Source organism: Brachionichthys hirsutus, unplaced genomic scaffold, assembly GCF_040956055.1.
Source record: "Brachionichthys hirsutus isolate HB-005 unplaced genomic scaffold, CSIRO-AGI_Bhir_v1 contig_388, whole genome shotgun sequence".
Taxonomy (NCBI): Eukaryota; Metazoa; Chordata; class Actinopteri; order Lophiiformes; family Brachionichthyidae; genus Brachionichthys; species Brachionichthys hirsutus.
Window position 1 is genome coordinate 191,304 of NW_027180385.1, and position 12,187 is coordinate 203,490.

The following is a 12,187-nucleotide window of genomic DNA, read 5'->3' on the forward strand; positions in this document are numbered from 1 at the left end:
GTTTAAAGTTCATTTTTCCCAGCTTATCTTTTCCAAATAACCAAACAGAGCTTCCCATCACAAGAAATCAGGTGTCACCATGACAACATCCTCAGGCCCAATAATAAAAGTAAAGTACCTAACCCCCAGTGACGTCCTGTCAGGGGAGGCAAGTGAGGCACAGCCTCACCTGTCATCATATAAAATCATATAAAAATCATGTATTTGTATTATTAAAAATAATATAAAAATCATACAATACAGTAGTCCCTCGATATAATGCGGTTCATCTTCCGCGACTTCGCTGCTTCGCGGAGTTTTAATGCAATTTTTCAGATTTTGTTTTTTGTACTTGAACGTGCCTTGAAGCGGCGCAAGGACGAAGGTGCGTGGTCGGAGGAACTGGGAAATACGCGCGAGTCGCTATTAATAACTTCTTATGTGTTCAACCTCGTAGGTTGATCATTAAAATTGAATTCGTTATTTCTAAAAGCTATCATGTTTATTTGTTAAGCGTTTGTTTTATAGCGCTCTTATTCTCTGTGTAAAAAGAGGCTTTTATTTTGTAGGAGCATAAACGTCACGTCCCTTTTGGGTTTTGTTTCTTCCTGTTGATACATGTAGCCGGCTAGCCGCGCCGCTGTGCTAAGCTATCCAATAAAGCAGCATGAGAGGCTAAAGACAGCACGAGTAGAATATTTGTTCTTCTGCACTCCAAGCGGCTCTTTCCTCGACCTGCACGCCTTAACATTATTAACAGGAAAACGTTTACTGTACGTACTATATATTTATATTTCTCAAACAAATGTTTAGTTCTGAAAAGGTTTTGATCTTTGGTTTCATTCTATAATACTGAAACAATCTATTTAGATTAATGCCTGACTGTTAAACGTGTATAAAGTGTGTGGTGAGGGGTTTTACAGCCTTAAAACATTTATGTACATGTATAATTGAAAAAAAATAAAGATCACTACATTGCGGATTTCACTTATTGCGGGTTGTTTTTGGAACTTAACCCCCGCGGAAAATGAGGGACTACTGTATACGAGTACATGTTAGCAAACATACGTGGAAGCAGCTCCGGACACTGGGTTCAATGTTGGACCCCCCAAAGGCAGCCACCTCCCCCAGCTGTCTTGGGATCTGGATGGCTTCGTGAAGCAGCAGACCGAGCTGTCTCTGGTCACATGTGTCACCTGCAGATGCTACCTGGCTGAAGAGGTCTGAAGGTGGAGGTGATTGAGGCAGACAGAGGGCGAAAGATAAGAGAAAGCATGAAAAGATGTTGGTACCAGTTCAAATGAAAAATGGTTGTAAGTAGATGCAGACAGGAAAACTGTGACAATATAGTACAGTGGGGGGGGGGGGAAGGGTCAGCATGTGCTTATGTAGGATGTAGGAATGTGAATGCAGCTGCTTGCGTAGCTCAGGTAGTGTGCTTAGCAGGAGCTAAAGTAGCATCGGCAGTTTCTACCATGAGCCGGTCCAAAGCCCGGATAAATGCAGAGAGTCGCTTCAGGAATGGCATCAGCGGTAAACATTTACAAAAAATGAATATGCAAATCACCGTAAATAATAAAAACATACCGGGTTAACAACGACCGCCAGCAGCGTTGTTAACCCACGGGACGCTGCTGAAAATTGGATTACTGTGGGTCAAAGACAGCGACGAAGAAGAGGACGAAGACGAGTGCATCAGCAGCAAGAGAAGAAGGAATGGAAGAGTTTAGGACTGAGAGTAGAGAACAGTGAAGCTACAAGGAATAGACCTAAAGAAGGGAGAGGACTTCAGGTACCTCGGGTCAACAGAGCAGAGTGATGGAGAGAATGTGGAAAGGAGGTGAAGAATCGTGTGCAGGCAGGCTGGAACGGGGGGAGGAAAGTATCAGGTGTGCTCTGTGATAGGACGAAGGGACAGGTCTACAAGACAGTGGTGAGGACAGCCATGATGGACGGCTTAGAGACAGTGGTGAGGACAGACATGATGGACGGCTTAGAGACAGTGGTGAGGACAGCCATGATGGACGGCTTAGAGACAGTGGTGAGGACAGCCGTGATGGACGGCTTAGAGACAGTGGTGAGGACAGCCGTGATGGACGGCTTAGAGACAGTGGTGAGGACAGCCGTGATGGACGGCTTAGAGACAGTGGCTCTGAGGAAAAGACAGGAGGCGGAGCTAGAAGTGGAGGAGATGATGATGCTGAGGTTCTCCTTTGGAGGGACCAGGTTGGACAGGATTAGAAATGAGACAATAAGAGGGACAGTGAAGGTTAGACGTTTTGGAGACAAGGTCAGAGAGACCAGACTTTGATGTTTGGACATGTCCAGAGGAGAGACAGGGACTATATCGGTAGAAGGATGCTGAGGATGGAGCTGCCAGGGAACAGGACTAGAGGACGACCCAGGAGAAGAGACATGGACGTAGTGAGGGAGGACATGAGAGTGGCTGGTGTTGGGGAGGACGATGCAAAGGACAGGGCTAGAGGACGACCCAGGAGAAGAGACATGGACGTAGTGAGGGAGGACATGAGAGTGGCTGGTGTTGGGGAGGACGATGCAAAGGACAGGACTAGAGGATGACCCAGGAGGAGAGACATGGACGTAGTGAGGGAGGACATGAGAGTGGCTGGTGTTGGGGAGGACGATGCAAAGGACAGGACTAGAGGACGACCCAGGAGGAGAGACATGGACGTAGTGAGGGAGGACATGAGAGTGGCTGGTGTTGGGGAGGACGATGCAAAGGACAGGACTAGAGGACGACCCAGGAGAAGAGACATGGACGTAGTGAGGAGGACATGAGAGTGGCTGGTGTTGGGGAGGACGATGCAAAGGACAGGGTGAAGTGGAGAACGTTGATTTTCTGTGGTTGTAAACTCATCACTTTGAGACTGACTCTTTGCTACATAGCAGACGCTAAGGTGCTAAAGCAGCAGTTCGTTTGGAGTGTGTGTGTTGTTCATAGCTAAACCCAAATTTAGTTATGTTACCAGATGGTTGAGCGGCTCGTCCTATGATCGAGAGGTTGGGGGTTTGATTCCCGGCTCCGGCACATGTGTACACTGTCGTTGTGTCCTCGGGCAAGACACTTCACCCACATTGCCTGTGTGAATGTAGGTGGGGGTCAGGAGGACCGGGGCAGCTGTGGCTACAACAGTAGCTCACCACCACCAAGTATGGCGTGAATGAATAATGCACAACGTGAAGCGTCTTTGGGTGCCAGAAAAGCTCTATATGAGATATAAACGCATTATTATTATGAGAAAGGAAGCAGAAAGAGGAAGATGGAAACAAGGATAAAGAGAAGAGAGGCTAAACTGCTGGACGGACGAACAATGGTGTAAGCAGTGGAGGACGAGAGAGAGAGGGAGATGGGGTGGCAGAGACAAAGGGGAGGAAGGCAAAGTGACAGTTTCCTCCCAGCCTTCACACACACGCCCTAATCCTCAAAAATAAATTGGAAAAGAGAATTCAATAAGGAGCAGTGAAAATGCGTAGGAGGTCTCTCATCCAATTAGACAACCTATTCTCTGGCTCCTATCGCTCTTTGTGAGAGTTTGATTAATGCTGCTGGGGATTGCAGCCATACTGGATTAGTAGCAACACCACAAAGAGGGGGGGGCAGCGCTATCCTGAAGCTTGCGTCTGCATAGACTTTACTTTCTTCTTCTTCTTGGCACTTACACTTATATTTTTCTTCCAGGTGTCCTTTGCAGAGAGAGAGTAAACCAATCTTCATGGACAAGACACGGATCTTCCCACTGCGACCACTGAAGGACCACACACACACACGCACGCACACACACACACACACACACACACACACAAACCAGACAATGGCAGTGATATTATCATTCATGGTGAGTAGATAGTTTTGCACCTCATTTTCCGTTACTGAGCGACAGAAAATCATTGTGTTTAGACAGAGGGAAATCTTTCTGTGTGTGTGTGTGTGTGTGTGTGTGTGTGTGTACACGCTTCTACTTATCTTATTGTGAGACAGAACTATAAGATTATTGATTCACTCTCTGTGATGAAATCATATTTAAACTAGTTAGCACTGGAATGTATTTAACTCTTTGAGTGCCATTCACGTCTAAAGATGTTTTTTGAAACCCAAACATTCACTGTCAACCCTGACATTGAAATCTGCCTTTCTTCAACGGCCAATAACTCCAGAATGTAAGATGCAAGGAACACACTTTCTGTCTCTGATGAAAGAAGAGACTTTAATTTGTTAGGTCCAGCATTTGCACAGTCAGAGTAAAGAATATTCTATGGGGCTTGGAAAATCTGAAACAATACGCAAAAACTGTGGCACTCAGCATATGGCTGAGCTGAAAATGGCTGGCACTGAAAGAGTTAAATGTGTGTATGCAGAAGCAAGTCTGTGCATAAATGATGCAGAACTGTTTAAACATGTACAACAATTATTACGCACACAACATTTGAAAGGCATCGGCTTTGGCGCTTGCGTCTACATGACTACTTTGTGGCACATTGTAACACAATTTTTTACGGTTGACGTGGAAACACGGGAGATTCCCAGGTTCCGAACCTGCGATAAATCCAGAAGCTGAAGGGATGAGTTGCTGATCCCTGACCTAAAGGGTAAACACATTCTGTACATACGTGTCGTAGACATTAAGCAGCCAGTTGAGACACATGTCGACACAGAGAGGCACGTTGACCAAGTCTTTGTGCTCCTGCTCCAGGCCGTCGTAAATGGAGGTCAGGCAGTTGATGATATCGGGAACAGACAGCAGCTGGTTGTTGTCGGTGAGTTTATGCTGCTCAAAGGTGTTCTGGGCCACACTGAGGTCCAACAGGTCCACTGCAGATAAAGAACAGGTGGGAAGGAGGCACAAGGTGAGGAGACAAATTACAAGGAGGAAAAAAACCAAACATGTCAAATTGGGACAAAGGTGTGCAAATAAAAAAGAGAGTGAGGAAGGGTTAACAGGAAATGAGAGACATTGCAGTGCAGCCTCATGGGAGAATAAGAACCATAACTAATGGAAAATAGTTCCTGAGAAAAGTCTGCTGTCTTTACTTCACTGACCAAACGAAAAAGGAAGGAAGGAATCAGTGTCTCAACTGCGCTTCTCGTGCTTTAAAGCTTCAAAAGCAAAAGAGAAGTAAAACAGAGAAAGACATATAACAAATCAGAGAACTGTGCATAAAACGAGTCGAAACAGCAAGCAAGCAAACACAAACACACACACCCAGGCAAAATAAAGTAAATATTCTTATTTTGGGAAGTACCCATCCGACCAAATAGGATATGTAGGACCCTTTGGAGGGGCAGCTCAGATATTTATATACTGGTACTTTCTGTAATAATCAATGTATCTGCTTGTTTGAGACCTAGCCTGAATATCAGCTGCCCTCGTAGCAGTTTACAGTTTGGAAAGATTAAAGAAAGAAAGAAAGAAAGAAAAACGTGTTCAAAAGGCGTAAACCATCTGTCGTTATGTCTGAATCGGTTCCTCATCTTTTCCAGACACCATTCAAACTCTGCTCCCTCCTCCTGCCTTTGCCTTCCTCCTCCGCAGCCTGCCTGCCTTATATTGCCCCCTGCCCCCCAGACGACTCTAATTATTGGGGTGCATCCATGTGGAGCGGGCCACAGCAGGACAGCCATCCTGTCTCACTGCGCAGGCAGATACGAAGCTGTGGCACTTACCCAATACCCAGCCCCCCGGCATAGGCTTAACCTCATTAGACATTTTATAATAGCCCTCTGTATCATGTGTGTTGGGACATAAAACACTCACACTCTCTGGTGCACACGTATACACACACACACACACACAGACACACACTCACACTGGTCTCCAAGCACAGATTCCATATGATAATAACTAATAACTGCTGTGTAAGTGTGTGTGTGTGCGTGTGTGTGTGCGTGTGTGCGTGCGTGTGTGTGTGTGTGCGTGTGTGTGTGTGTGCGTGCGTGTGTGCGTGCGTGCGTGCGTGCGTGCGTGCGTGCGTGTGTGTGTGTGCGTGTGCGTGCGTGTGTGTGTTATGCATTGTGACCGTTCTAATCTAATGGTTTAAATTGAATCGCAGTGCCCAAAGTCGTAATCACTCAGACTAATGCATTCCCGTCACAAACATACGCCTGCAATCAGGGAGGCAAGACGAGATAGCAAACTGGCTGAATTATTCAAACCCATTAACAACCAACCAACACAATAACACTCTTTGACGCCCATGATTATTCAGGTGCACACGTCTAAGATGCACACACACACACACACACACACACACTTGTTCCACAGGTTTCCCGCGCACAGCGGAATGTGCGTGAGCAGTCTGGGCCCACAGCATGCGCCGCTGCAGGAACCCCTGCGCTAGATGCTAGCTCCCATTTGCTACTATTACGCAGGAGTTGCTAGCATGTTTAAACCTCACCAGCTTTCTTTAATCATGCATCTCCAGCATGTTTGGAGCTACATTAAACCATAGAGTCTAGACAATAAAAAACAACAACAACACACCAGTGGGCAGCAAGTGAGGAAGGTCATGCACATGAGTAAACAGTAACACAGTGGCTATAACTTGGAATGCAAAGTACCGTTAGCACCTGCTCTAGTCTGTTGCACCCAGACTTGAAAAGGCCAGGTGTGTGAGAGTGTGTGTGCGTCTTACGTACAGCACAGCGCTTTCTGGAGTCTGCGAATCTTCATGGCTGTTCGGTATGCTGAGAATCTCACATTATTCAGGTCCGCTGCAGGCGGGGAGACAGACAGAGGCACGAAGTGTAGATGGACAAAGCAGAGAAACCACACGCATGCAGTAGAATGGAAATCTACCCACTGGGCCAAATTAGCAGGCTTTTTGTTAGTTATTGTCTGTGGAGATGAGTGAGGGGGGGCTTATGTGGACGGTGTAATTAGGTTAGTGAGTTCTGTCTCAGCGGGGGCGGGTGAGTATCTGTTGAGCTGCCTGGTTCCAGGAAACGCTCCCAAGGTTTCACATCACATTAGCAAAATGTTCTCATTCCAGGTTGTAATCGCCCTGCGTCTCATCCTCACACACAATACCCAGCATGTGTGTGTGTGTGCGTGCAACTGACACAAAACAAGCTTTATTTGTTTCATTAATGTGTTGGCTCAATCCATTCATGTCCTTCCTTCCTGTTATATCTGGACAACTCGGTAGATATTTAAGAACTCATTTAAGTTCTTGAATATCTGTCAGCAGGCTCTTTCCTTTATAATCTATGAAACAGTTCTGAGTGAATGTATTCGATCACCCAGACAGGAACACTGTGCCCTGTTTCTATTCTTAGACAGAAATATTGCTGTAGATTTTTAAACATACTAAGTTAACCTTCAAGAAGAAATCTCAGGAGGCAGAATACGCAATACTGTATATCAAAAACATTAAAGCAATAAACAAACTAAACAAAAAACTGTCTACATGCTCCATATCAATAAAGGTGACAAAAGTAGAACATTATTTTTGTCAGACTCTCTGACTCTCTGACAAACAGCTGATAACACATCAGCAGCACGTCAGGTGACGCCTGTGAGGACTGCAGCCGGCAGTCGAAACTGTCAGGTGTGAAAAACAAACAACTCAAGTATTACTTTTGTCTAAACAAAAGAAAATCCACCATTATAGTTGTGTGTGTGTTTCTTACCGAGCGACTGGTACAGCTCCGTCATCTTTGGATGGTCCCAGCAGGTAGTCTGTGTTTGGTGACTGAAAATCAACAGCAGAGGGCAGTCATTAGATGGGGGGGGGGGGGGGGGGGGGGCACAAACACAGAAGATGAACCACAAACTGGACAGGCACCACTGATGTCTAAGTACACACATACTGGAAGAAAACTTTCAAGGCATAACACAAGAGAGACAAGTAGGGATCAACAGACGCGCACACACACACACACACACACACACACACACACACACTCTCACATCATGAAACCTACAGTAAATATCACGGCATCGAGTTTTAACCTGTAAAAAAAGCTCACAAAAAGTCATCTAATATTGTCTGTGTATTCAGTCATTCATGTCGTGGTCAATCACGAAGAGCACAAAACGAAGAATCAACTGGACTTGTTCAAGTTACATCAAAGACGCTTCACCTTCATCCAGGAGGATTCTAAATGACTGCTAGAGAGCCCATATTTATAATCCTGTTGGAAGAGAAAACAAAGAAAGGACCGAAACCACCAAGGCAATCAGACTCCCCGGGAGCATTAGCATTCTCTTAATGGATGCTAATGCTCCCCGGGAGTCATTAAAACCTGACTAAAGAATACCCAGGAGCTATTTGCATCCATAAGGGGAGGGTCATTGTCCCCCCACCCCCAGGTGAGCTGTTTCGTTGAGGTGTGGCTGGGTGCTGTGGGTTTTGGGGACAGAGGTCAATACTGCATTGTGTATTACTGATAAATGGTGTCTTAATCCTCCTCCTCTGTTCAGGGATGGCTTCCCCAGGTTTACCAAAATGGCTTCTTTAACTCCTCTCTCAAACCACGTCTCTTCCCTGGATAAAGCCTGGACATGACTGTCCTCAGAGGAGTGTCCCGTTTCTTTCAGGTCCTGATGAGTTGTCTCTCCTGTGTTGAGCCAGACGCCTGGGAAGCGGTTGTTTGGTCTCCCCGATGTACAAGTCTCTGCATTCTTCACTGGACAGCAGACTGTACACGACATCGCTTTGTTTGTGTCTTGGTGTTTTGTCTTCCCGGTGGACCAGCATCTGTCTCAGGGTGTTGCCAGGTTTGAAGTTTATGGGAATCTTGTCTTTACTGGAAACTCTCTTGAACTTTCCAGAAACAGCAGCGATGTAGGAGACGACCCTTTCAAGGCATCTTTGGTTGCATGTAAACAGTTCTTTGACCAGAATAGGTCGTGTATCTCGATTTGTATTTGCATATGAATGTCTGTGTGCTCTTTTTTGTGTGATTGGGGTGGGACGAGACACAAATTCCACGAGACGAGACATCTCTTGAGTTCACGAGATCGAGTATGAATAATATTATTGAATATTGAATAATATTACATTAACAATCTAAACTGTTAGCACGAACAGGAGAGTAACTTTAGCTACAGGCTCATTTTTTTAATCCTGCTGCAAAAACAGCGGAGATGTTTTCTGGTTTAACAAAATAAAATGCTTGAATGCAATGGTTTAACAAAATAAAATTATTTCTTTTCAAGTGTTAAACCTTTCTGGTTCTGGCCTCCTAACCGTGGTTGGGGGACACCGGGGAGATCGCTCCTCCCCAGGGCCGAAAGCTGCTTCTTCCTCCGGGGTTAACTACCCGACCTGAGATCTCGTCCCATCCCTAGTGATTACCCTTGTGGACATGTTTTTCATTTGTGCAAGTGTGTGTGTGGAAGGAGGTTCCCTGTGCTTTTGATTGTGACGTTAAACGCTCCTTGAGTCATTGCCTTTCTTCACATTTTATCCCCTCTCGTGTCAGGCTGTACAAAGTGACAAAGGTCTCCCTCCGCCTACGTCTCTTTGTCCAAATTCTACTTTCTCTATCTCCATCTTAATTTTTGAAAACAATTTATATTGATCCCCCAAATAAAATGTTCAACATGCTTCATGTTGTTATGTTGTCTTCTCTCAGTGGTACGTTTAACCTACCACTGAGAGAAGACTCGACTTTAATCCTCGTGGCTGAAGATTTTATTGTGGCTTTTTTTGTGGAAATTGATTTAGGTGGGATGTTTCCAAAAAATGGTATTTAGTTGCTTACATTTTGACTCCTTCCAATTACAGTAATACCTTGACATACAAGTATAAATCGCTCCTGAACCAAATAATTTTTTCCGATATGGGTCAATCAATAATCACACAAAATGTAGCTTTTTAAATACTGCATATGCAGGATATGAAAACATTAGTCAAATAAAACAAAATGAAACTGTTCACTTTGAGTGTCCACAGCCCTCAAGTGTAGGACTGTGCTGCGGGGACAACCCATAAAGGGGAGGAGCCACGAACAACCTCACTGCTCCAATACGAAAGCCCACCAGTATGCACGATCCAACACACAGAAACACGAACGCATACAAGTTACACAGACACAAAGATGGCTATCAAAGTAATCTCCTGCCACTTACTTGATGTAATATGGAACCTTATTCTGAGAAACGGCACGTTGCCAGGGGAGCTGCACAGAAGCTGCCCAGAGGGAGGGAGGGAGAGATAAGAGAATATAGAGTTACTCTATGGAAGCAGCATCTTTATAAACATTGCACACTTTAACCATGCAGTAGAGTAGTCGACTTGTAAAAATCTGATATCTAACAGCTCCATAATAATGCCATGACATCGAATAATAAAGTCAATGGAATCATTCCTGCTGTGGAAATACGGCATAGAAGGAAACTAGAGGTACAAATACACCATGCTCACATTCATGTTTGTGGACAGCAAAATAGGACAATAGATACTGACAAGCAGACGCTGTTAAAAGCAGTCAAGTAGAAGACTTGAGAAAGTCTCTAGAGCAATCCGGAGAAGAAATGCAGCTGGATTTATCCCCCTCCCACATCCCCTCCTCCATGACACAGTTCGACACTCAGATGAAAAGACTGTAAGAAACGGAGATTAAGAGAGATCTGGAGACGTACGACATAGATAGGGCACGATAAGGACACAGCACTTTATTGATCCCCGAGGGAATATCAAGCTGCTAGTGTAATGAGAACCAGTGTGTGATGGTGCAGATAGCGTTCTATTGCTGGGGTGATGAGAGAAGATGCACAGCACTTGTCTGGTGGCGTTGCAGAGTTTTCTGCAGGTCTCACTTTGCACATTTGTCCATTGGTACGGCTTGATGGCCTGAATCACACACACCTCACTTAGTCTGTCTTTCTGACAGCCCACAAAGCAAAGCAGGTGGAGCAGAACGCAGGCTAAAGGCTCTATGGTTATAGGGCCATTAGCCTATTGGGCAGGGGGCAACAAGGAACCACAGACTGGCCGCTTCGGTTATTGTTCGCTTTGTTTCTAACCCTCTCCGTTAATGACGACTCTGAAGCTGGCGAAAAAGGAGAATTAGCTTAGTGCTGTAATTAAGCCCCATTTTATTCAAGAGTAAAACGCCTCGTCTGTAAACTTTGTGTGTCAAAGAGAGGTGAGGGGTGGGGGAGAGACGCAGCGAATGCACGCACAGATGCATGCACAGATGCATTCTGAAGATGAGAAGATGGGGATGTGAAACAGCGTCAGCGAGTAGCAGAAATGTCTCCGTCTGTGTTCAGCAGCTGGCGCTCTACTCACTGGAGAGGAAGTGTTGGGAGGAAGGGCCGAAGTCTCTGTGGGCTTCCTGCAGGAGCTTCAGTCGGTCCTCCACTGCCACCTGCATGGTGACGCATGATGAAGAGGAGAAAGACAGCTGGCTCAGTGCAAAACAACGTGACAGAATCGGGAGAGGGTGTTCTCTCTGATGGTACTGCTCACGTGATCCCGTCATTCACGCCTCTCACAGGCAAGCGGTCTTAAATCCGTGTCGACGTTGTGAGTCATGTCTGCCCAGCGGCACATCTAGCTAATATCATTCACGCTGTTGTTATCACCACTCAGTGCTTTAGTCTGAGAGTCATCGGCCGCCACCGCCACCGTTATGGGGGGTTGGGGGGGTAGTATTGCTGCTGCTCCTAGTTAATGCCCCTCAAACACAAGCTCAACAGACTAATTATCACATTATCTGCTACAATGAACAATTCCCTTCACGTCATTCTCCTGTTTCTCCTTAATGAACTGCAAGAAAACCAAAAATACTTGCTGCAGTACTTTTGAAATTAATACTATCCCTGATCCCAAGCTTTATATCCAATGAGAGATGCCACATCTGAAGCAGAAAGAATGAATACAAATCTAAGTATTCTCTGAACATCACTGCCCACTGATTGTCTTCATGACACTAAAATGAATGAATGAATGAATGTAGGCAAAAAGGCAATATGAAAACCAAATCATTTAACTCCATAGTCAGACCTGCCTCGTCAGTGAAGCGTCCACCTTCCTGCAGGCTGACAAAAATAAAGCGTTCATCTCACTGAGTCTGCTCTCGTTTGACTCGGTATTTGAGTTACGGTCAAGCTCCCGGCCAACAGGCGTCAGGATAGGGCATGGGGGGGTGGGGGATAGCACAAGGCTACAAGAACTCATCAATCACCGACTTCTGGCTACAATCGGTCCCATCTCAATGCAGACGTAGGAACGACGA

General features: G+C 45.5%; 1 protein-coding gene across 1 annotated transcript in view; it reads right to left on the reverse strand.

The window, feature by feature from the left end:
- The window catches only part of LOC137914360 (utrophin-like), a gene marked incomplete at its 5' end in the record, with an annotated part of 97,454 nt that overhangs the window by 35,828 nt on the left and 49,439 nt on the right, over positions 1 to 12,187 (reverse strand). Inside the window, 7 exons of the mRNA XM_068757965.1 lie at positions 1,048 to 1,202; positions 3,661 to 3,746; positions 4,609 to 4,810; positions 6,635 to 6,709; positions 7,628 to 7,689; positions 10,074 to 10,134; positions 11,239 to 11,317. Of these exons, the coding sequence (XP_068614066.1) occupies positions 1,048 to 1,202; positions 3,661 to 3,746; positions 4,609 to 4,810; positions 6,635 to 6,709; positions 7,628 to 7,689; positions 10,074 to 10,134; positions 11,239 to 11,317 (720 nt within the window). The remainder of the gene's footprint in view (positions 1 to 1,047; positions 1,203 to 3,660; positions 3,747 to 4,608; positions 4,811 to 6,634; positions 6,710 to 7,627; positions 7,690 to 10,073; positions 10,135 to 11,238; positions 11,318 to 12,187) is intronic.